Source organism: Jaculus jaculus, chromosome 17, assembly GCF_020740685.1.
Source record: "Jaculus jaculus isolate mJacJac1 chromosome 17, mJacJac1.mat.Y.cur, whole genome shotgun sequence".
Taxonomy (NCBI): domain Eukaryota; kingdom Metazoa; phylum Chordata; class Mammalia; order Rodentia; family Dipodidae; genus Jaculus; species Jaculus jaculus.
In genome coordinates, this window is record NC_059118.1 from 17,856,490 (window position 1) to 17,882,015 (window position 25,526).

The window sequence follows — 25,526 nt, forward strand, 5'->3', positions numbered from 1 at the left end:
CTAGGCATTGACAGTTGACAAAACTGATATTTGTCATCATGGGATTGTGTTCCTATAATTGGTGTCATCTGAGCAATTTTGTTTTTGTTTTTTTGAGGTAGGGTCTCACTCTAATCCAGGCTGACCTGGAATTCACTATGTAGTCTCAGAGTGGCCTCGAACTCATAGTGATCCTCTACCTCTGCCTCCCTAGTCCTGGGATTAAAGGTGTATGCCACCACACCCACCAGCCCCTGAATAATTTTCTTTTCTTTTTTGAAAATATTTTATTTATTATTTGAGATAAAGAGAGAGATGGAGAGAATGGGTGTGGTAGGTCCTTTAGCCACTGCAAATGAACTCCAGCCACATGTGCCACCTTGATTTAGCTTATGTGGGTTCTGGGGAATTGAACCTGGGTCCTTAGGCTTCGCAGGCAAGTACCTTAACCTGTAAGCCTTCAGCTCAAAATTTATTTATTTATTTGAGAGAGAGAGAGAGAAAGAGAGAATGATGCATATGCCACCTTGTGTATCTGGCTTACATGGGTGGGTACTGGAGAATCAAACCTGGGTGCTTGGCTTTTGCAGGCAGACGCCTTATTCACTAAGCCATCTCTCCAGTCTGGAATTATTTTCTTTATGATTTTGATTTAATTATTTTTTGTGTGTGTGCACAGGTGTATGGAGGTCATGATAAGGAGTTCAAGTCCATCCTCCTCTACATAACTTGAGTTGGAGGTCAACCTGGTTTCCATGAGACTCTGCCACAGAAAAAGGGATGGGGCGGTGGAGATGGCACAGTTAGTAAAGTGCTTACAGTGCAAGGACAAGACGTTTGGCTCTCCAGCACCCAAGTAGTTTCTAGGTGGGTGTGGCAGCCCATTTGTGATGCCAGCCGTTGGGAGACAGAGTTAGGATCCCTGGTTCAAGCTGGCTGGCTTAGGTAGTCTAATCAGTAAGATCTGGGTTCAGGTGAGAGGTACTCCCTCAATAAGGTAGAGAGCAATCAGAGACACCCACCTTTACCTTCTGGCCTCCACGTGTGCACACTCACCCGCCCCTCCTTACTGGTCAGACCATGCATATTGCACTCATACCACACACATCCCAAAACTGCTCCCTTAAAAAACAAAACCATCCAACTAGAAACAGAAAGCACAAAATGTACCATGAAAATAGCTTTTAAGTGTACCATTTAGTAGTGAATATTTAACCACGGCATATGGAGTTCAGTGGAATGTAGGGGAACTATTTTCTTAGTGAGCTCCATCACATAACATGTTAAAAATCTACTCAGATTAAAAACCATGGTCCAGTAGAGAATGACTATTCAGCCTTGGGCTTTGAACCATATCTGTTTTCACTCCTACACATGTTTGCACCTGGGTAAACTTATACCAAGTGTTAAATCTTTGCTTCTGTCTTGCAGTTGTTGGGAAAAAACCAAACCACCCTCAGCAGAAACCTTTGCCCTTTGTAGTTCCAAGTATTTATAGTACCTTTTCTGTTTGATGGACCATTACATAGTGCTTGTTTCTCAGACGTGACAATTTTCTTTCCCACATAGCATTCATTACCTTTAAATCTCTTAACTTTTTATGTGAGCTTGGTTGGTTCCCTCCCTCCTTTTTTTTTTTTTGCAAGGTAGGGTCTCTCTCTAGCCAGGCTGATTTGAAACTCATTCTGTAGTCTCAGAGTGGCCTCAAACTCACAGTGATCCTCTCCTACCTCAGCTTCCAGAATGCTGGGATTAAAGGTATGCATCATCATGCTTAGCTTTCTTTCTTTTCTTTTCTTTTCTTTTTTTTTGTATTTTTGTTTTTTCGAGGTAGGGTCTCACTCTGGCCCAGGCTGACCTGGAATTAACTATGTAGCCTCAGGGTGGCCTCGAACTCACAGTGATCCTCCTACCTCTGCCTCCCAAGTGCTGGGATTAAAGGCGTGCGCCACCACGCCCGGCTTTTTCTTTTTTCTTTTTTAAAGAAAGTTCAAAGCACTCCTGTCTTAGGGAAGCTAGTTATTTTTATTTTTATTTGTGTCCTTGGGGGGGGGGAGAAAGAAAGAGTCAGGTAGGGAAATAGAATGTACGTGCCAGGGCCTTTTTAGCTGCTGCAAACAAACTCCAGACTCATGTACTACTTTGTATATCTTGCCTGCATAGGTCCTAGGTGATTGGACTTGGGTCCTTTAGCTGGTCAGGCAAATGCCTTAACTGCTAAGCCATCTCTCCAGCTCTCAGTTTTTTTTTTTTTTTTTTTTTTTTTTTTTTCCGAGGTAGGGTCTCACTCTGGCCCAGGCTGACCTGGAATTAACTATGTCGTCTCAGGGTGGCCTCGAACTCACGGCGATCCCCCTACCTCTGCCTCCCGAGTGCTGGGATTAATGTGTGCGCCACCACGCCCGGCCTCAGTTTTTTTTAAATATATTTTTTAAAAATAATTTTTGAGAGGGAGAGAGAAAAAGAGAAAGTTGGGTATACCAGGGCCTCCAGCTACTGAAAACAACTCCAGATATATGCACCACCTTGTGTGTGTGGTTTATGTGGATACTGGGGAGTTATGTGGGTCCTTAGGCACAGGCAAGTGCCTTAACTGCTAAACCATCTCTCCAGTTCCTTAAAAATGTTTTTATTTTTTTGTAAGCAGAGAGAGAGAGAGAGAGATAGACAGAATAGGTACTCCAGGACCTCCAGCCACTGCAAATGAACTCCAGATATATGAGCCACTTTGTGCATCTGGCTATAAGTGGGTAGTAGGGAATCAAACCTAGGACATTAGGTTTTGCAGACAGGCTCCTTAACCTCTGAGCCATCCCTCCAGCCTTAGACTCAGTTTTAACTTTAATTTCTGAGTGTGGACAGAAGCTTGTTTGTTAGGTGTAGCTTAAAGTGGTAGTTTCTTTTTTATTTAAATATTTTAATTTATTTATTTGTTAGAGAGAGAGAAAGAGGCAGGTACAGAGAAAGAGAGAATGGGTGTGTCAGGGCATCTAGCCACTGCAAATGAACTCCAGAGGCATAGGCCACCTTGTGCATCTGGCTTACGTGAGTCCTGGGGAATTGAACCTGGGTTCTTTGGCTTTGCAAGCAAGTGCCTTAATTGCTAAGCCATCTCTCCAGCCCTAAAGTGGTAGTTTTAATTAAGATTTTTACTTTTTACTTTTCCCAAAACCATTTAAAAGGAGCATGGGACTTTATTTTAAAAGGAAAATCCGTTTTCCTTAAGTGTTTTAATTTCCAGGGTGAATGGTAGCACTTTGACAGCATTAAGTAGTATTTTTAGTTAATATGCCTGTTGAGAGTGTCTCCTGTGAGTGACAGAGTGAGCTGCCTTTGCCACATTTTGTTTTGTTTTGGTTTTGTTTTCTTGAGGTAGGATCTCACTCTAGTCCAGGCTGACCTGGAATCCACTATGTAGTCTCAGGGTGGCCTTGAACTCATGATGATCCTCCTACCTCTGCCTTCCGAGTGCTGAGATTAAAGGCATGTACCACCACCCCCAGCTCTGACACATTTTGTATGGGTTAATAATAAGTTCAGTCTTATAATTTTTTCTTCATTCTTAGTAAATAAAGACTAGCTACTATTCTTTTCAGAATTTGTAGGTTAAAATAAGTAAATGTTTTATTCTTTTTGAGTTTTCCAGTCTGTGAGGCATCAAGATTATTGCAGACATGAGTTTGTATTGTATGTGCCTGCATTCCTCAGATTTACTGAGTAGAAAGAGGGCTCATAGAACCCAAACCAGACACCAATTAGCTCTGGAAACAGTTTGAGGAGAGCAGAGCTGCTTCCATCTTGGAACTGGGATTCCAGCAGAATAGTGCGACTTCCCAGGCACTTAAAGTTGTCTGGACAGAGTATGATTGTGCCTGCCTGGTTCTTCACTGGCATCTCCCTCCTCCTTTTCCACTGGGGGACATGCTTCTTTTACATCTAAGTAGGGATCTATATTGGTGACAGAAAGGCCTAGAAAACCCTTTGCTGTTGACTTCTGCCTCAGCTAACTAGAGTCCTTGACAGTGGCTATATAATGTTTTATTTATTTATATTTATGTGTGAATGTGTGTGTATATATTATTTATTTATGATTTTTGGAGGTAAGATCTCATTCTAGCCTCAGGCTGACTTGGAATTCACTCTGTAGTCTGACCTTGAACTCATGGTGATCCTCCTACCTCTGCCTCCTGAGTGCTGAGATTAAAGGCATGTGCCACCATGCCTAACATATTTATATTTTGGGGGGCAGAGTCTCACTGTAGCCCAGACTGACCTGGAACTCACTCTGTAGTCCAGGCTGGCCTCGAATTTATGGCAGTCCTAATACTTCAGCCTCTCCTGAGTGCTAGGGTTAAAAGCATGCACCACCATGCCTGGCCCACCCTCCTTCCCACCCACCCACCCATCCATCCATCCATCCATCCATCCATCCATCCATCCATCCATCCATCCATCCATTTGCTTGTATGTATGTGCATGCATGTATGTGTACACATACTAGGATCTTTTGGCACTGGCATCTAACTGGGCCCCCTGTGTAATGGTTTTGATTACCTAGTTGTGTCCCTTACTACTGAATTGGTAAACTTTAATTATAACTCTAGGGCAGCTGTGTGTGTGTGTGTGTGTGCACGTGCGTGTGTGTGTGTGTGTGTATATATATATATATTTTTTTTTTTTGAGGCAAGCCCAACAAACTAGATTTCTTAAATTTAATTAATTTATTTGAGAGGGGCAGATAGAGAATGAGTGTGCCAGAGCCTGTAGCCACTGCAAACAAACTACAGACACATGTGCCACCTTGTGCATCTGGCTTTATGTAGGTCTTGGGGAATCGAACCTGGGTCCTTTGGCTCTGCTGGCAAGTGCTTTAACCACTAAGCAATCTCTCCAGCTCTGTTTTTTTTTTTTTTTTTTTTTTGTTATTTGAGGTAGAGTTTCAGTCTCGCTGACCTGGAATTCATTATGTAGTGTCAGGGTGGCTTTAAACTAACTCATGGCGATCTTCCTGGTGCTGGGATTAAAGGTGTGCGCCACCCTGCCTGGCTTGGCTATTTTTATTATTTTTTTAATGTGATTCCAGGTGGAGGAGAGAATTGATGTGCCAGGGCCACCACCCACTGTAATTGAACTCCAGACGCATGCACCACCTTGTGCGCATGTGCAGTGCTATGTGCTTGTGCATCTGGTTTACATGGGATCTGGAGAATTGAACATGGGTCCTTAGGCTTCACAGGCAAGCACCTTAACTGCTCTGCCATCTCTCCAGCCCAACTTTTATCCATTTGTTTGTTTGTTTGTTTATTTGGCTTCTCAAGGTAGGGCTTCACACTAGCCCAGGCTGACCTGGAACGTGAACTCACCGTGATCCTCTTGCCTCTGCCGCTGCCTCCCAAGTGCTAGGATTAAAGGTGTGTGCCACCATGCCTAGCTCTTATAAATTTTGTTTTGTTTTGTTGAGGCAGCCCTTTTAGACACTTTTGAGAACTTGACTTGAAAAATTTATTTACTTACTTATTTATTTATTTATTTGAGAGAGAGAGAGGCAGATAGAGAATGGGCACGCCAAGGCCTCTAGCCACTGCAAATGAACTTCAGACACTTGTGCTATCTTACACATCTGACTTACATGGGTCCTAGGAAATTGAACCTAGGTCCTTTGGCTTTACAGGCAAGTGCTTTAGCCACTAAGCAATCTCTCCAGCCCTTTTCTTTTTCTTTCTTTCTTTCCTCCCTCCCTCCCTCCCTCCCTCCCTCCCTCCCTCCCTCCCTCCCTCCCTCCCTCCCTTCCTTCCTTCCTTCTTTCTTTTTATTTTTGAGATAGGGTCTTGCTCTAGCTAGATAAAGCTGATTTGGAATTTACTATGTAGTCTCAAGGTGGCTTCAAACTCATGATGCTTCTCCTGGGATTAAATGTGTGTGTAAACACGTTTGGCAAAAACTTGACCTTTTACTTGTGCTCATTTGTGAATCCCATATTTTTAGGTTAAAAGATGTCTAAACCTTTTTTGTTGTTGTTGTTGTTGTTGTTTTTGTTTTGTTTCTGAGGTAGGGTCTCACTCTAGCTCAGGCTGACCTGAAATCACTATGTAGTCTCAGGGTGGCCTTGAACTCACAGCAGTCACCCACCTCTGCCTCCTGTGCTGGGATTATAGGCCTGAGCCACCAACCCCAAGCCTGGATGGAATTCACTATGTTGTCTCAGGGTAGCCTCGAAATCACAGTGATCTTCCTACTTCAGCCTCCTAAGTGCTGGGATTAAAGGCATGTGCCTCCATGTTCGGCATCTGATTTTTCTTTTCCCTTCCACTACCAACCAACTTTTTGTGTAAGTGCTGCTTCTGTGGAACTGTTAGATGCCTAGCATGTTCTAGGTCCAGCAGGAGCGGGTGGGATGAGAATGTTGCGAGCTGTCTTCCCAGGTGCTGGCAACTGTTAGGACAGAAGCTCAGACTTCTACAAGGAGAAGAGGGAGAGCATATTTGAATGGCTACTCTCTCCTGTTGTCCCAAAGACAGTGCCCTTTCTAGGTATTTTGTTTTGTTTTATTTTGAGGTAAGGTCTCACTCTAGCCCAGGGTGACCAGAAATTCACTGTATAGTCTCAGGCTGGCCTTGAACTCAGTGATCCTTCTGTCTCTGCCTCCCCAGTACTGTCTTCCAGATTTTGCAGGCTCCAAAATTTTATTTTTTCTCTAGAGGCAGTGTGTCACTGTAGGCCAGGCTACCTTCAGACTCATGGTGATCCTCCTACTTCAGCCCTCTGAGTTGTGGAATTATAGGTGTGAGCCACCACACCTGGCCAGAGGGACATTTTTCTTAATATAAGTGTGTGAGTATAATCTACCAGGTTCCTAGCACAAGCAGACGTGATCCTTCCTTCAGAAAGCCAGCCTCAGAAAGACACAGGGTGCTTCTTGCCAAGTTGCCAAAAATGATCTTTTCTCCTCCGAGCATGGAAAACCAACACATAGTAGTTGGAGCTGTGCCTTGGACATCGCCTGACTGCTAAATGCAGAGCACTTAGTCATGCCTGTGAAACAGACACCCATGTCGTCATGTGTCTACAGATAGCATACTGAGCTTATGCTTCTGGGAGGGCAGGGTGTGTCTCGTAATTAGGACTGTTTTCAAGTAAGATGAGAAATTTAAATTTGAGAATCAGATCAGAAATGTAAAAGATTAACTAGATTTAGTATATGGAAAAGTAAGTAAATTAAAGAAGCTTAAATTCTCCCCATGTATTTATTATTTGCATGTCTGACACTGAATTCTGGGCATACATTAGGGAGTGCAACAGACATATCCCAGCCTTCCCACAGTTTAGTTTTGTGGGAAAGTTGGTTGAGCTATGCCATTTACTAAATCAGAATTAGCCGGGCATGGTGGCCTTTAATCCCAGCACTCGGGAGGCAGAGGTAAGAGGATCACCTTGAGTTCGAGGCCACCCTGAGACTCCATAGTGAATTCCAGGTCAGCCTGGGCTAGAGTGAGACCCCACCTCGAAAAACCAAAAACAAACAAACTAAATCATAGTTAAACCCTAACGACCTTAGTTCTAAGTTGTTTGCCAGTACCCATGTAAAGCCAGATGCACAAAGTGGCACATGTGTCTGGAGTTTGTTTGCAGTGGTTAGAGGCCTTGGCACACATACATACACACTTTCTCTCCCTCCTTGCAAATAAAACTTAAAAATAGTTTAAAAGAAGCAACTATGCACATTGGGTATGGTTATACATACCTGTAATCCCAGCACTTCACACTGGGGACGCTGAGACTGAAAGGTCTGGAATTGAGTCCAGCCTGAGCTGCATGGTAAGACCTTGTCACAACAACTACAAAAACCCCCAAAAGCACTATGTCACAGTAAATAAAATTCTTTTTTTTAAAAAATTATTTATTTAATTTTTATTAACATTTTCCATGATTATAAAAAAAAAATCCCATGGTAATTCCCTTCCTCCCCCGCCCCCCGACACTTTCCCCTTTGAAATTCCATTCTCCAGCATATTACCTCCCCATCTCAATCACTGTACTTACATATATATAATATCAACCTATTAAGTACCCTCCTCCCTTCCTTTCTCTTCCCTTTATGTCTCCTTTTAACTTACTGGCCTCTGCTACTAAGTATTTTCATTCTCACGCAGAAGTCCAATCATCTGTAGCTAGGATCCACATATGAGAGAGAACATGTGGTGCCTGGCTTTCTGGGCCTGGGTTACCTCACTTGGTATAATCCTTTCCAGGTCCATCCATTTTTCTGCAAATTTCATAACTTCATTTTTCTTTATCGCTGAGTAGAACTCCATTGTATAAATGTGCCACATCTTCATTATCCACTCATCAGTTGGGGGACATCTAGGCTGGTTCCATTTCCCAGCTATTATAAATTGAGCAGCAATAAACATGGTTGAGCACGTACTTCTAAGGAAATGAGATGAGTCCTTCGGATATATGCCTAGGAGTGCTATAGCTGGGTCGTATGGTAGATCAATCTTTAGCTGTTTTAGGAACCTCCACACTGTTTTCCACAATGGCTGGACCAGATTGCATTCCCACCAGCAGTGTAGAAGGGTTCCTGTTTTTCCACATCCTCGCCAACATTTATGATCATTTGTTTTCATGATGGTGGCTAATCTGACAGGAGTGAGATGGAATCTCAATGTAGTTTTAATCTGCATTTCCCTGATGACTAGTGACGTAGAACATCTTTTTAGATGCTTATATGCCATTCGTATTTCTTCCTTTGAGAATGCTCTATTTAACTCCGTAGCCCATTTTTTGATTGGCTTGTTTGATTCCTTATTATTTTAACTTTTTGAGTTCTTTGTATATCCTAGATATTAATCCTCTATCAGATATATAGCTGGTGAAGATTTTTTCCCATTCTGTAGGTTGCCTGTTTGCTTTTTTCACTGTGTCCTTTGCGGTGCAAAATCTTTGTAATTTCATGAGGTCCCAGTGATTAATCTGTGGTTTTATTGCCTAAGCAATTGGGGTTGTATTCAGAAAGTCTTTGCCAAGACCAATATGTTGAAGGGTTTCCCCTACTTTTTCCTCTAGCACTTTCAGAGTTTCAGGTCTGATGTTAAGGTCTTTAATCCATTTGGACTTAATTCTTGTGCATGGTGAGAGAGAAGAATCTATTTTCATCCTTCTGCAGATATATATCCAGCTGTCTTTTCTCCAATGAGTATTTTTGGCATTTTTACCGAATATCAGGTGCCTATAACTACTTGGGCTTACATCTGGGTCCTCTATTCTGTTCCACTGATCTACATGTCTGTTTTTGTGCCAGTACCATGCTGTTTTTGTTACTATGGCTCTGTAGTATAGGTTAAAATCAGGTATGGTGATACCACAAGCCTTATTTTTGTTGCTCAGTATTATTTTAGATATTCGAGGTTTTTTGTGATTCCAAATGAATTTTTGGATTGTTTTTTTCTATTTCCATGAAGAACACCTTTGGAATTTTGATAGGGATTGCATTAAATGTGTAGATTGCTTTAGGTAAGATTGCCATTTTCACAATATTGATTTTTTCCAATCCAGGAACAAGGGATGTTTCTCCACTTTCTAGTGTCTTCTGCAATTTCTCGCTTGAGTGTTTTAAAGTTCTCATTGTAGAGATTCTTTTCTTCCTTTGTTAGGTTTATTCCAAGGTACTTTATTTATTTATTTATTTTTGTTTGTTTTTCCAGGTAGGGTCTCACTCTGACTCAAGCTGACCTGGAATTCACTATGTAGTCTCAGGGTGGCCTCGAACTCACGGCGATCCTCCTACCTCTGCCTCCCGAGTGCTGGGATTAAAGGCGTGCGCCACCATGCCCGGCAAGGTACTTTATTTTTTTTGATGCAATTGTGAATGGGAGTGATTCTCTGATTTCATCCTCTGTGTGTTTGTTGTTAGCATATATGAAGGCTACTGATTTCTGTGTATTTTTTTGTATCCTGCTACATGGCTGTAGGTTTTGATCAGCTCTAACAGTTTGCTAGTAGAGTCTTTAGGGTCCTTTATGTATAGAATCATGTCATCTGCAAATAATGATAACTTGATCTCTTCCTTTCCAATTTGTATCCCTTTTATGTGTGTCTCTTGCCTTATTGCTATGGCTAAGACTTCTAAAACTATATTAAATAAGTAAATAAAATTCTAAAATTGCAATTTAAGATAGTTTAAAACAAGAGACCAATTAAATAAATTAAATGCTATGTAAATGTTGAAAAAGTCCTGGCTTGGTTTGGAGGTGCACACCTTAAATCTCAGCACTTGGGAGGCAGAGATAGGAGGATTGGAATGAGTTGAAGGCCAGTCTGGCCTACCTACCTTGCAAAAACAAAACAAAACAAACAAAAAGACCAAAAAAAAAAATGCTAAAAAAGGAAAAGACAATTAAGAGACTAAGAATTAAACAAAAGAGAAGAGGAACCTTAAACTTGGGCACTGTATAGCTATCTGGGAAGACATACCAGAAAATAAGGGATACTGCACAGTGAGAAATCAAGATCTTTGTGTCCTTGCCTTTTTTTTTTTTTTTTGGGTAGAGATCCTGCAGACATCATTGGGAATGAAGTAATTCCTGAAATTTATGCCCCTGGGGCTTCTATTTCTAAGTTGGTGGTCATTTAGTCCATCTTTGTGAATGTAGAACTTAATATTATTGGTGAGTCCGTGTTAGGCAGACGTGACCCAGCCATGTTTACTGATGACAGGGAGGAAAGGTCTTCACTGAGGAATGGATCTGAAGTCCTGTGAGAATTATTTGGTCATGTGTCTTTTTAGAAGATGATAGTAGCAACAAGGAAAACAATGTTTTACCTGTTAATTAGCTTGAATTAATTAGATGGTGGCACTGTGCCAAATTAGAAAACCTTTAACTTTCTGAGGTGTATTTTCAGTCTCATACCTTTAGAGTGCTTGGCATGTTTTTCTGAGCCCCTAAAGAGCAGACATATCCTTGATGTACTTGACTGATCATAGTCCAAAATTTGAGAAGTGTGTATGCAAACTTTGTTCTCAGGGACAAGGCTGACTTATAAACCTTAGTGACCCAGGCATCAAGAGAAAGAGGTGGGCTGGAGAATTGGCTTAGCAGTTAAGGCACTTGACAGCAAAGCCAAAGGACCCAAGGTTTGATTCCCCAGTACCTATGTGAAGCCAGATGCACAAGGTGCCACATACATCTGGAGTTTGTTTGCAGTAGCTGGAGACCCTGGCATGTCCATTCTCTCTCTCTAGCTCTTAATAAATAAATAAATAAAATAAATAAATAAGATTGCCAGGTGTGGTGGCCTTTAATCCCAGCACTTGGGAGGCAGAGGTAGGAGGATCCCCATGAGTTCAAGGCCACCCTGAGACTACATAGTTAATTCTAGGTTACCCTTGACCAGAGAGAGACCCTACCTAAGAAAAATTAAAAAAAAATACATATTTATATATATAATATATTTATTATATATAATATAATTATTATATATAATATATATTATATGTTTATTATGTATTATATATTGTATTATATATTATATATTATATATATTATATTTATCATATAATATATATTATATTATATATTATATAGTATATATATTATATTTATCATATAATATATATTATATTATATAGTATATAGTATATATTCTTATATATATAGTATATATAATATATTATCATATAATATATATTCTTTTTAATTTTTTTTTGTTTATTTTATTTATTTATTTGAGAGCAACAGACAGAGAGAGAGAAAGAGGCAGATAGAGAGAGAATGGGCATGCCAGGGCCTCCAGCCACTGCAAATGAACTCCAGACGCGTGTGCCCCCTTGTGCATCTGGCTAACATGGGTCCTGGGGAATTGAGCCTCGAACCGGGGTCCTTAGGCTTCATAGGCAAGCGCTTAACCGCTAAGCCGTCTCTCCAGCCCTATATATATTCTTTTTTAAAGAGAAAGGTGAGTCTGGGCTTAGCTCTGTGATCCTAGTACTTGGGAGGCTGAGGTGGGAGTATTTTGTGTTTGAGGACAGCAGAGGCTACATAGTAAATTTAGATCAGAGCCTGAGCTGCATAGGAAGACTCTTTCTCAAGTGGCCCAGGGGCTGGTGGGGGGGGAGACAACTCATGCAAGTGAGGACCAGAGTTGGATTCCCAGCACCCACATTAATGCCAGGTGGCTGTAGAGGCCCATCTGTAATCCTAGTGCTCATGAGTCAGGCTGGCTAATTTAGACTAGCTGAACCAGGGAGCCCTGAGTTCAAGAGAAAAACCCTGCTTCAGCAAGTGAGGTGTGGAGAGTGAATGAGCAAGACACCAGATGTCAGCCTCTGGCCTCCATACACATATGAACGAACACACACACACACACACACACACACACACACACACACACACGATGGCATAGGCCTGTAATCTCAGCTACTCTGGACTCTGGTTGAGGCAGTAGGATCTCAAGGTCAAGGACTGCTTGAACTACAGTTCAAGGTCAGACTAAGTAACTTTGTGAGACTATCCATAGCTCAGTGGTGCTTACTGAAAGCATGTATCGGGCTATAACTTGGCCTCTGGTAATGCAAATGAATGAAAGAGAGTTTTTCTGTATGGGTGTATCAGGGTCTTGCTGCTGCGAATACCTGTCCTTTCTGTGAGTTGCTGGGGAATTGAACCTAGGCTGGCTGGCTTTGAAAGCAAGCAAGCACCTTTAATCATTGAGCCACCTCTCCAATTCCTGTTATTTATTCATTTATTTATTTACTTATTTATTTATTTATTTATTTTGAGGTAGGGTTTCACTGTAGTCCAGGCTGACCTGGAATTCACCATGTAGTTTCAGGCTGGCTTCAAACTCACAATGATCCTCTTACCTCTACCTAGCAAGTGCTGGGATTAAAGGTGTACGCAACCATGCCCAGCTCATTGAAGTTTTTTTAGTTTCCATAGAACTGGGATTAAAGGTGAGTGTTACATGGCTAGCTTTTTTTTTTTTTCCCTTGGAGATAGCAGGGTCTGAGTTTGGTCCCCAGCATCATGGTGTGTGGAGGGCGCAAACCAAACTTTTGGCTATTTCAGTTCTGTTGCCTTTTCCATATAACTTTTTTTTTTTTTTTTCTATTTTCTAGAGAGCGACAGACATAGAGAGAAAGACAGATAGAAGGAGAGAGAGAGAATGGGCACGCCAGGGCTTCCAGCCTTTGCAAACGAACTCCAGATGCGTGCGCCCCCTTGTGCATCTGGCTAACGTGGGACCTGGGGAACCGAGCCTCGAACCGGGGTCCTTAGGCTTCACAGGCAAGCGCTTAACCGCTAAGCCATCTCTCCAGCCTTCCATATAACTTTTAGAATACTTTTCTCTAGAGAAAACCTCCCAGGGTCTTAATATGAATTGTAGTAAACTGTGTATTTGTTTTCCAGGCCTGCTCTAAAAGCATCTCCATAGAGTTGAGCCCAGAAGTTCAAGATAGCCTAGGCAACAAAGTAAGATCCCATCTATCTATCTATCTATCTGTCTGTCTGTCTGTCTGCCTGCCTGCCTGCCTGCCTGCCTGCCTGCCTACCTACCTACCTACCTACCTACCTATCTAACTTTTTTTTGTTGTTGTTTGTTTTTTTGAGGTAGGGTCTCACTCTAGCCCAGGCTGACTTGGAATTCATTGTGTAGTCTCAGAGCGGGCTTGAACACACAGTGATCCTCCTACCTCTTCCTCCCAACTACTGGGTGTGCACCACCATGCTCAGCTGAAGTTGCTTTATTTTTAATCATTAAATATTTTCTTTGAATTGCACTTTCTCTAACAAGCTGGTAATCATCTTGATCTCATCCTAACACATAATCCCAGTACTCATGGGGGTCTCTGTGTGTTAACACCTGTGTAAACTTTGGTCCTGCTTGGCATGGGTCCCAGCATGTCAGGCAGGTTGGTGGACAAAGCTAAACTTGATGTTTGAAGATCTGGCAGTCAGCATGTTCTGAGGCAGTTGGGGTAAGACCTTGTTTTCAGACCTGTTTTCTTCAAACTTGTGGAAGGTGGCCGCAGTGGTAGTGGTTGCTCCTCCTCCCTCGCCTCACACAGACAGTATGGCGGTGGAGGAGGAGACCCACGCTCGGGGCCAGCCCAGCTGCAGAGACCAGAGTGAGGCTGCAGTCTGTTGGAAGAGCACTTCTGTATCTAAATTTTATTTTTATTGTTTATTTGAGAGAGAGAAAGAGACAGAGAATGGGAGCACCAGGGCCTCTAGCCACTGCAAACAAACTCCAGACATGTGTGCCAACTTGTGCATCTGCCTTACATGGGTCCTGGGGAATTGAACCTGGGTCCTTTGGCATTGTAGGCAAATGACTTAACCACTGAGCTATCCCTCCAGCCTGCTCCATCTTTTTCTAACCTTATACTTTCAGTCTGTCTTTGTTAGATAATTCTAACATTATATATCAACTTGGTGGTGGTATCTGTCAGTTATAGTGTTTTTCATTAGATTTGAGATCTTCCATTTGCTTTGATGAGTTATTTATTTATTTTTTTGTGGTGCTGGGATTCGACCCAGCATGTTAAACATGTGCTGTAACACTGAATACCCCTCAGACCCAGTGAATAATTATTGGTTGAAACTCAGACATTTTTATATTTTGTTATGAAACTGTACTGTGTTTTAGATGGCTCCCCCCCCCCCCCCCCTGAGGTGGGGTCTCACTCTAGCTCAGGCTGACCTGGAATTTACTCTGTAGTCTGAGGGTGGTCTCGAACTTACGCTGATCCTCCTACCTCTGCCTCCTGAGTGCTGGGATTAAAGGCATGCCCCACCATACCTGGCTTTTTTTAAAGACAGTGTCTCATGTAGTCCGGGCTAAACTTGAACTCACTATGTAGCTGAGGCTGTCCTTGAATGCCTGGTCCTCCTGCTTCTACATCTTACATGCTGGGATTATAGACTTGCCCCACCCTGCCTGGCTTTGGCCAAGAACACTTGAGAGGTGTATAACCCTGAAACAATGGACAGTGATAAAGTCTGAATCTTCTCTTCTTTTTCAGGCTCTGGGTGCTCTGGGATGGAGCAGGAGTGCAGAGGGTGAGGACCCAGCTCTTGGGACCACATCACGTGCTTCCTTCCTTTGCAAGACTGTCGGCTTGAGCAAACTCAGGCGTGGGATGAGGATGTCTCTGGGCCTCTCGCTGCTGCCCCCCTACTGGGGGAGGATCTTTCTCCTTCTCCACTCCGTGGCCACAGTTCGGTGTCACTGGCCCAGCGAACCTTCAGAAGCTGTTAGGGACTGGGAGAACCAGCTTGAGGCATCCATGCACTCAGTGCTCTCAGACCTCCATGAGGCTGCTCCCACCGTGGTTGGCATTCCTGATGGCACGGCTGTCGTCGGACGCTCATTTCGAGTGACCATTCCAACAGATTTAATTGCCTCTAGTGGAGAAGTCATTAAGGTGAGATTGAATATAAATGAGATAAATGAGGAAGAGTTTTTATCTTTCATTTTAATTTTGAAGTTTTTTTAAAAATTTATTTGAGAGAGAGAGGGAGGAAGAGGCAGATAGAGAGAATGGGCACACCAGGCTCTCTAGCCACTGCAAACGAACTCCAGATGCATGCGCCCCCTTATGCATCTGACTTATGTGGGTCCTGGGGAATCAAACCAGGGTCCTTAGGCTTCTCAGGCAAACACCTTAACTGCTAAGCCATTTCCCCAGTCCTTGAATTTTTTTTTTTTTTTTGGTCATTCTTTTTTTTTTATCGATAACTTCCATAATTACAGACAATCAACCATGGTAATTCTCCCCCACACCACCACTTTACCCTTTGCAGCTCCCCTCTCCATCATACACCTTCCCCCTCTCAACTAGTCTCTTATTTTGATGTCATCATCTTTTCTTCCTATTATAATGGTCTTGTGTAGATAGTGTCAGATACTGCAAAGTCATGGATATCCAGGCCATTTTGTGTCTGGAAGAGTACATTTTAAGGAAGTTTTGTTTTCATAGTTCTAAGCTCCAAAAGGTCAGGATTACCCCCATTTTGAGGATGTCATCATGAAAAAAACCCTTCACTCCTTAATTCTGAAAGGTCTCTTGGTTGTTGATATTGGGATTTGGAAGGCCTTGTTATGTATAAAAAAAAGGCTACTTTTCCTAAACCATTAAATAAACCCTAAAACATGGGCTGGAGAGATGGCTTAGTAGTTAAGCACTTGCCTGTGAAGCATAAGGACCCAGGTTTGAGGCTTGATTCTCCAGGACCCACGTTGGCCAGATGCACAAGGGGGCACATGCGTCTGGAGTTTGTTTGCAGTGGCTGGAGGCCCTGGCGTGCCCATTCTCTCTCTCTCTCTCTCTCTCTCTCTCTCTCTCTCTCTCTCTCTCTCTGCCTCTTTCTCTGTCACTCTCAAATAAATAAAAAATAAACAAACAAAAAAATTTTTAAAAAACCCTAAAACATAATACTTTAAGTTGAGGGCTGTGGCTTAGGAGCTTCCTACTATGCATGAGGCTCTGGATTCAATTTCTAGCAATACAAAAAAAAAAAAAGGAATTAAAAAGAATATATAAATAGGGGCTTTGCCTACAAAGCCTAATGATTCGAGTTTGAGTCTTCAGTACCGACATAAAGTCAGATGCACACATCAGGAGTTGGTGTGCCATGGCTAGAGGCCCTAGCATGCCTATTTTCTCTCTCTCTTTCTTTGTTTTTCTTTTTTTCTCTCTCTTTCCTTCTTTGTTTCTTTTTTTTCTTGGTTCTTTTTTTTTTTTTTTTTTTGAGGTAGAGTTCACTGTATCTCAGGCTGGCCTGGAATTCACTGTGTAATCTTAGGGTGGCCTCGAACTCACAGCAATCCTCCTACCTCTGCCTCCCAAATGCTGGGATTAAAGTTAGTCAACTTGGGCTAGAGTTTGAAAAACTAAAACAACAACAACAACAAAAACAAACCTACACTGTACACATACACACATGAGTTCTGATCTGATGTTACTTGGCAATTTATTTATATTAATGAATCTTACTAACCAAAGTTATGGGGCTGATGATAGAGCTGTTGATAGAGTGCTTGTCTCTTGGTAGAGTGCTTGTCTCATAAGCATGAAACCGTGAGTTTGATCCCTAGCACTGGAAAAAAATAATTAAAAACAAACTTACAACCCAAACTACAGCCTTTCCCCTTCAGAAGAAGCAATCCAGAGAACAAGGGATTTGAGACCTGTGTGCAGGTAGAGATTGTGTGAAACAGAAAGCCTTTGTGTGAAGAAACAATATCCTTATTTGGTTTGTGGAACCTTGACATTTCCTCTCAATTCTGAGTGAGTTTGTGTGGAGGGCAAGTTTGTGTGCTGTGCACATGAGTAGGATGTATTCCTGAAGTGGTGAACATCTTCTAGAGCATACTTTTTCTCTCAGGGCCAGATAGTAAATATTTTAGAGTTTTGTTATACTGAAACTCTTGAACTTGCTGGTATAATAGGACAATAGAGCTGGGTGTTTTGGTGCACGCCTTTAATCCCAGCACTCGGGAGGCAGAGGTAGGAGGATCGCCGGGAGTTCGAGGCCACCCTGAGACTGCATAGTGAATTCCAGGTCAGCTTAAGTTAGAGTGAGACCCTGCCTCAAAAAACCAAAACAAAAAATAAACAACCAAACAAAAAATAGGACAATAGGTATAGACAGAGCGTAAAAATATAGGTATGATTTTTTTCCAATAAAAATTTACGTACGAATACTGAATCTGAAATTTGAATTCCATATGATTTTTATGTCAAGAAATACTCTTTTTTATATTTGTGTGTGTGAGAGAAAGAGGGAAGGGAGAAGAGAATGGGCAAGCAAGGGCATCCTGTTGCAGCAAACGAGCACCAGATGCATGTATCACTTTTACATGGATTTTGGATACTCAAACCCCGGGCTGTCAAACCTTTGCAAGCAATCACCTTTAATCACCCCCAACCAGAAATATCCTTCTGTTTTTTTCCCTTTGGTTTTTAAAAATTCTTTTGAGGCAAGCCCAACAGACTAGCCTTTTTTTTTTTTTTTTTTTTTTGGTGTGTGTGTGAGAGAGAGAAATTGGCACACCAGGGCCTCCAGCTGCCTCAAACTCCAGACATGTGTGCTACCTCGTGCACCCTTACATGCTTGTGTCACTTTGTGCTCCTGGATTACATGGGACCTGGAGACTTGATCATGGGTCGTGGGGCTTTGCAGGCAAGTGCCTTAACTGTTAAACCATCTCTCCAGCTCTCTTTTTGTTTTGTTTTTTTTTGAGGTAGAGTCTCACTCTGGCTCAGGCTGACCTTAAATTTCCTATGTAGTCTCAAGGTGGCCTCAAACTCACAACAATCCTCCGACCTCTGCTTCCTGACACTTAAATATTCTTAAACTGAGTGTGATTGTGGTACACACTTGTAATCGCCATACTCTGGAGGTAGTAGAAGCATGAAGATCAGAAGTTAAAGGTCATTTTTGGCAACATTGGGAGTTTAAAACCAGCCTGGGTTACATGAGACTCTGTATGAATGTGTATTTGGAGCAGTAGAGAAAGACTTTTTTATTTGTTTTTAAATTTTTTTATATTTAAAAAAAAAAAAAATATATATATATATATATATAAATATATGAGAATGGGTTTGCTACAGACAAACTCTAGATGCATGTGCCACCTTTTGCTGCATCTGGCTTACATGGGTTCTGGGGAATTGAACCTGGGCCCTTAGGCTTTGCATACAAGTGCCTTAATGGTTAAGCCATCTGTCCTGCCCGAGTTACTCTTTTTTTTTTTTTTTTTTTTTTGAGAGGGGGCTCCTTTTTGAGGTAGGGTTTCAGTCTGGCTCAGGCTGACCTGGAATTAACTATGTGTTTTCAGAGTGGCCTCGAACTCATGGCAGTCCTCCTACTTCTGCCTCCCAAGTGCTGGGAATAAAGGCATGCTCCACCAATGCCTGGCCTGAGATATTCTTTTATCTTTCCTCCACCTCTAGTCATTTGATAGTACAGAAACCATGAGGCATACAAAACCAATGGTAGGCCACATTTAACCCATGACCATAGTTTGCTGACTTTGTATAATATTCTTGCCCTAGAGATGGGGCTTGGGAATGAACTAAAAATATTTGAAGGTATATATTTTAGAATGTTAATTTTTCTATCTGCTCTGTATTTTACACTTCTACATGTGTACAAAACTCTGGCTGTTCATTGTATCTAAACCACCAAAACTTAATGGTTTAAAATGATAAGCTATTTTGCTGTACATTTTGTGGCCAGGAATTCCCTTAGGCATTGAAGACTTGCATCCACAGCACTAGCTAGAGCAGCTTATCTAGGTCTGTAGAATCCATATTCAATACACAGCTTGCTAAGTTCATGCTTTTTTGACAAGGCTCTTACCTCTGGTCTGCTTGGGTTTCCTCATAGCACGACAGCTGTGTTTTAAGAGTGGGTTATTCCAGGAAACAGGCAGTGAAGTTTTTATTCTCTTCAGGCCTAGTCTTGGAAACTTGCCCAGCAACACTTTCACTGTCCACCATTGGTTGGAACTTACACAGACTTTGCTGGATCCTCACAGATTCCATACCAGTCTTCCTTTGGGGAGGTAAACTGACACCTGTTTCCTGGGTAGACCTGCCCTGCCTGTACCCTCTTTTGATCTTTTCCTTTCTTTCTGCTGGTTCCTTTCTCTGTCTGTGATAGCTTTTTCTCAGATTGGCTTTATGAGCTCTCAGGAGTCTGTGTAGTAGAGCAAGTCCATAGATGTTTTTCTACTTTTAAGGTTTCAAGGTTACCTTCCTCATACCACAACACACCAGACGCTAGTCTGTTGGATGGAGACATTGCTTACCTAGCTTCTGATTTGATCCCCTGAATACCCAAGCACTGCATTGGTTGCCTTTGTTCCAGTGGTCAGTGGAATGTTCTGCATGGTTTAAAAAACAAAAACAACAACAAAAAAAAACCAGTAGCATCCATGCTGGGTGTGGTGGCAGAGTCAGGAGGATTGCTATGAGTTTGAGACCTCGCTGAAACTACATTGTGAATTTCAGGTCAGCCTGGACTAGAATGAAACCCTGCCTCGAAAAAACCAACGAAACAAAAATAGCAGCATCCTAGCAGGAAAAAACCCAGAAGCATCTTGAACTGATAGAGTGAGCTGGATATTTGTAATATCTGGCAGACAGACATGTAACAGGTTTATTCACCAAGGGAGTAAAGAGATTTTACTGAGAAAACAGGATTTTATCTGAGCATATTTACCTGTGGAAAACAGGCCATTTAGTAGCTGATGAGCCTGTAGAAAAACAGATTGAAGGGCTGGGGTGTAGCATATATGAAGTCTGGTTTTGATTTCCCCCGTACTGAAAACAACATGATGAAAATAATGTTACTCTTCATCCTAGTCCCAAGTATAAATTGTATGGGCTGAGGAGTCAGAAGGTCAGAAAGTTTGTCTTCTTTGGAGCTTTGATTTCTCATCTATGAAACAAAATTGGAAAAGTCTTTACTTACTGACTTATTTTGGAACAATCTTACTGGCCTATAATCCATGACCCTTTTGCATCTGCCTCTTAAATGCTGGGATTGTAGGTGTGTGCCATATACTTGGCTGACAGGTCATTGTCTTTTGTTTTGTTTTTCGAGGTAGTCTCACTCTAGTCCAGGCTGACCTGGAATTCACTATGTAGTTTCAGGCTGGTCTGGATCTCACAGTGATCCTCCTACCTCTGCCTCCCAGTGCTGGGATTAAAGGCATGTATCACCATACCCAGCTTAAGGTCTTTTTTTTTTTTTTTCAAATTTTTATTAACAGCTTCCATGATTATAAAAAATATCCCATGGTAATCCCTCCCTCTCCCCACTTTCCCCTTTGAAACTCTGGCCTCCATCATATCCCCTCCTCCTCTCAATCAGTCTCACTCTTATTTTGATGTCATCATCTTCTATTATGATGGCCTTGTGTAGATAGTATCAGGCACTGTGAGCTCATGGATATCCAGGCCATCTTGTGTCTAGGGGGAGCACGTTGTAAGGAGTCCTATCCTTCCTTTGGCTTTTATATTCTTAAAGGTCTTTTAAAAATATTATTTATTTATTTGCAAGCAGAGAGAGATAGATACATATAGAGAGACAGAGAGAATGGATGTGCCAGGGCCTCCAACTATTACAAACGCACTCTGGATGCATGCCCCACTTTGTGCATCTGGCGTCATGTGGGTACTGGAGAATTGAACTCGGGTCATAAGGTTTTACAGGCAAGCACCTTAACTGCTGAGCCATCTCCCCAGCCCTGAAAGGTCCCCCCCCCTTTTTTTTTAAAGGTAGGGTCTCACTCTAGGTCAGGCTGACCTGGAATTCACTGTGTAGTCTCAGATTGGCCTTGAACTCATGGTGATCCTCCTATCTCTGCCTCCCGAGTGCTGGGATTAAAGATGTGTGCCACCACGCCTGGTGGAAAGGCCTTTTTATTAAAGGAGTTTTTTTTGTTGTTGTTATAGTAGTGGTATATAGGTATGCAAAGTATGTGGAAGGAAGAAAGAAAAACTACTTGTGAATGATTCTACCATTTTCTCTGCTAATCAAGAGATGTATATGCCACATAAACACATGTTTTAGACAGATCCAGCATCATACTGGACATTTTGTTAAACCTTTCCCCTACTGTAGCTTGAGTTTTCTCCTGTTTTTATTAATAGTCTTTGGAAATATAAATTTTTGCTTTTTGAGGTAGGATCTAGCTGTAGCCCAGGCTAACCTGGAATTAATCTCAGGGTGGCCTTGAGCTCACAGTGATCCTCCTACTTCTGCCTCCCATGTGCTAGTATCAAAGGCATGTGCTATCATACCCAACTTTCTTTTAAATTGTTTATTTATTTGCATGTGTGTAGGTATTGCATATCAGTTGATGTTGTAGCTGAACACCAAATGAATTGCCATTGGCTTTACATGGGTTCTGGTTGACAGGCTTTGCAAACAAGTGCTTTTAACTGCTGAGCCATTTCCCTAGACTGGGAATATAATTTTTTTTTTTAAAGCAAAGTATATGTATCTGGTTTTATTACCAGCATCTTTTTGTTTGCTTGCTTGTTTTTGTTTTTCGAGGGTGTTACTCTGGCCCAGGCTGACCTGGAATTCACTATGTAGTCTTAGGGTGGCCTTGAACTCACAGCGATCCTCCTACCTCTGCCTCCCGAGTGCTGGGATTAAAGGTGTGCGCCACCATGCCCGGCTTTTATCAGCATCTTAAAAAAATTTTTTTAAATTAGTTTTGTACTCAGCAAATATAGTCAGTTTGGTACCATTATTAGGCTCATCCATGACCTACGCCTTCTCCTTGTCTCCTCCTTGTTGAGGTATATTGGTCATGCATTCTGGAGTTAGTTAGCCCACAGTTATGGGTAGGATAAATGTCTCTGTGTATCATGACCCCACATGTGGCTCTGACATTCTTTTCGTCCCCTTGCTCACAAAGTTTCCCTGAGCCATGTTGGGTTCATTTTTGGTCTGCTTCAGTGATGAGGTATTGGGGCCCTCTGGGTCTCTGGATCTTTGATTTGGTAGGAGTTGATTTTTCTCAGAATATAAGTTGTAATAGCTGTTCACTATTATTGTGGGCATAAGGACTATCTTGTAATCCAATACTTGAGAGATGGAAGCAGAAGGGTAGAAGTTCAAGGTAATCCTCAGTTACATAGAAAGTTCAAGGCTAGCCAGGAGTGGTGGTACACGCCTTCAGTCCTACTGCTCTGGAGGCTGAGGTAGGAGGATCTCCCTGAGTTTGAGGCCAACTTGGGGCTACAGAGTTGAGTTCAAGGTCAGCCTAGGCTAGAATAAAACCTTATTTTGGAAAAAAACAACTAAAAACAAAGTTAAAGGCTAGCCTAAGCTACTTGAGATCCTGTCTGAAGAAACAAAGGAGTGTTACAGATCTTGCTACCAAGGATGTTTGTTGGGGGTGATCCCCCAAAGTACATCTGTCAGCTATCACCACTTCTCCACATCCAAGCTTATCACTTGTTCACTCCTTCCCCAGAGCCCCTCATCTTTATTCTTCTTTTGTTTGTCTGTTTTGTGGTGACCTGGAATTTACTGTACAGTCTCAGGGTTGTTATGAACTCAAAGTAATCCTCCTACCTCAGCCTCTTCAATTTTTTTTTTTTTTTAATGAATGAGAATGAATTGGCATGCCAGGGCCTCCAGCCACTGCAATTGAACTCCAGATGCATGTGCCACCTTGTGCTCATGTGTGACCTTTTGCATGCATCGCCTTGTAAGTCTGGCTTACGTGGGTTCAGGGGAGTCGAACAGGAGACCTTAGGCTTTGCAGGCAAGCACCTTAACTGCTCAGCCACCTCTCCAGCCCTTTTTTTTTTCCTTTTGAGTCAGTGTCTCATTCTGCCCCTGGGTGGCTGGCTTTGAACCATAGTTAACCTCTTTCATACTCTTCTTTAACATCTTCTGAGATATTGGAACCCTTTCTCTCCATCTGGTGAAAGTAGTCTTTTCATAAACATACCTGTCCTTGAAGCAAACATGGTGGGACTTGTCTATAATCCTATCCTGTGGGAAGGCTGAGGCAGGAGGATCAAAAGTTCAAGGACAGCTTGTAGTACATAAGCGAGGCCCTGCTCACAAAACAAGATAATTTCCAACAATAAATAAAAAGGTCCTTGAAAAATCTTTCTTTTCTGTAGTTTCAGGGTGGCCTTGAAGTCATGGTGATCCTCCTACCTCTGCCTCCGTAGTGCTGGAATTAAAGGTGTGCGCCACTAGTCTTGAAAAATCTTTCTTACAGAACTGATAGTGATTAAAGGCACTTGCTTATAAAACCTGCCAGGCCAGGTTCAGTTCCTTAGCACCCACATAAAATCAAATGCAAAGCTGTACATGTGTCTGGTGTAGCAAGAGATCTTAGTGTATGCCCCCTACCATGTATACAAATACATAGATAAATAAAAATTTATTTTAAAAATTTAATAAAATGTTTGCATATGTATGAGCACATCAGGGCCTCTTGCCTCTGAAACAGATGTCAGTGCATGTGCCACTGTTTTTTAAAAATATATATTTTATTTATTTATTTGAGAGAAAAAGAGGTGGGTAGGTAGAACGAAAGGGAGAATGGGCACACCAGGTCCTCTAGCCACTGCAAACAAACTCTAGATGCGTGTACCACCTTGTACATCTGGCTTAAGTGGATTCTGGGGAATTGAATCTTTGGCTTCATAGGTGAGCGCCTTAACCATTAAGCAATCTCTCTAGCCCCCAAAATATTTTTATTTGGCCAAGCCTTTAATCCTAGCACTTGGGAAGCTGAAGTAGGAGGATCGCTGCCAGCTCTAGGCTTACCTGGGTCTACATAGTGAGTTCCAAGTCACTCTGGGCTAGAGTGAGATCCAACCATATCAAGCAGAGAGAAAGAAAATGTAGGCACATCTCTTGCCACTAAATGAACTCCAAATGCATGCACTACTTTGTGCACCTAGCTTTATGTGGGTACTGGGGAATTAAACCCAGGCCATCAGGCTTTGCAAGGAAATTCCTTTAGTCTCTGAGCTATCTCTCTTGCCCTGCATGTGCCACTTTTTGTCTGGCTTTCCATGGTTGCTATAAAGCTAACCCAAGCTGTTAGCTTTATAAGCAAGTGCCTCTAACTGCTAAGATCTCCCTAGCTCCTCTTTTTTTTTTTCTTTATGAAAAAAATTCTTAATTATTTGATAGAGTGAGTGTGGGGACTCCCAAGACCTCCTGCTACTGCAAATGAAATTCAGACACATGTGTCTGGCTTTATATGTGTAGTGGGGAATCAATTCCAGGCTGTTAGGCTTTTCTAGCAAACACTCTTAACCTCTAAGCCAGCCAAAGGGGAAAAAAAATTAATTTGGGAGGAGGAAAGGAAGAGAGGGAGGGAGGGAGGGAGGGAGTGAACAAGCAAAAGAGAACACACCAAGGCCTCTTGCCACTGCAAACCAACTCTAGATGTATGCACCACTTTGTATACCTCTCACTTAGTTGGATACTAGGGAATTGAACCTGGGCCGGCTGGCTTTGCAAGAAAGCACCTTTAACCACTGAGCCATCTATCTCCCCAGCCCCCAAATTTTCCTTTCTTCCTTCCTTTGACTGTATTTTTTTTTTTAATGAGAGTGTGTGGGGGGGAGGGATGAGAATTGGTGTGCCAGGGCCTCCAGCCACTGCAGTTGAACTGTAGGCACATGCACCCCCTTGTGTGCATGTGTGACCTTGCACACTTATGTCACTGTGTGTCTGGCTTATGTGGGACCTGGAGAGTTGAACATGAGTCCTTAGGCTTTGCAGGCAAGCGCCTTAACCACTAAGCCATCTATCCAGCCCAAATCTTTCTGTTTGTTGGTATGTAAGTTTACTTTTTATTACCTTGTATAGTAGGTCTTCAAATGTTTATATGCTGACAGAGGTTGTAAAAATTTCTTTACTACCTGTAAAATCTGGGTTGGATTATCTTAAGTCTGCCTTGTTCACAAGAAGAATGCCAGCCTGTGCCAGGGACTAAGCTGTCTTAGTGTCCTGTGGCTTCAGTAGTTTGTGGCTCTG

At 42.1% G+C, this 25,526-nt stretch overlaps 1 protein-coding gene across 7 annotated transcripts in view; it reads left to right on the forward strand.

The window, feature by feature from the left end:
• Dag1 (dystroglycan 1) overlaps window positions 1–25,526 on the forward strand; it is an 81,545-nt gene that overhangs the window by 39,820 nt on the left and 16,199 nt on the right. For 3 of the 7 annotated variants that reach the window (XM_045136413.1, XM_045136414.1, XM_045136418.1), the window contains 2 exons: window positions 13,389–13,451; window positions 15,005–15,406. In XM_045136413.1, coding sequence (XP_044992348.1) covers window positions 15,122–15,406 — 285 coding nt within the window. In that variant the 5' untranslated portion in view covers window positions 13,389–13,451; window positions 15,005–15,121. Of the gene's footprint in view, window positions 1–1,692; window positions 1,738–13,388; window positions 13,452–15,004; window positions 15,407–25,526 lie in introns of those variants that run through there. The other 4 variants (XM_045136415.1, XM_045136416.1, XM_045136411.1 and 1 more) reach the window with 3 other exon arrangements.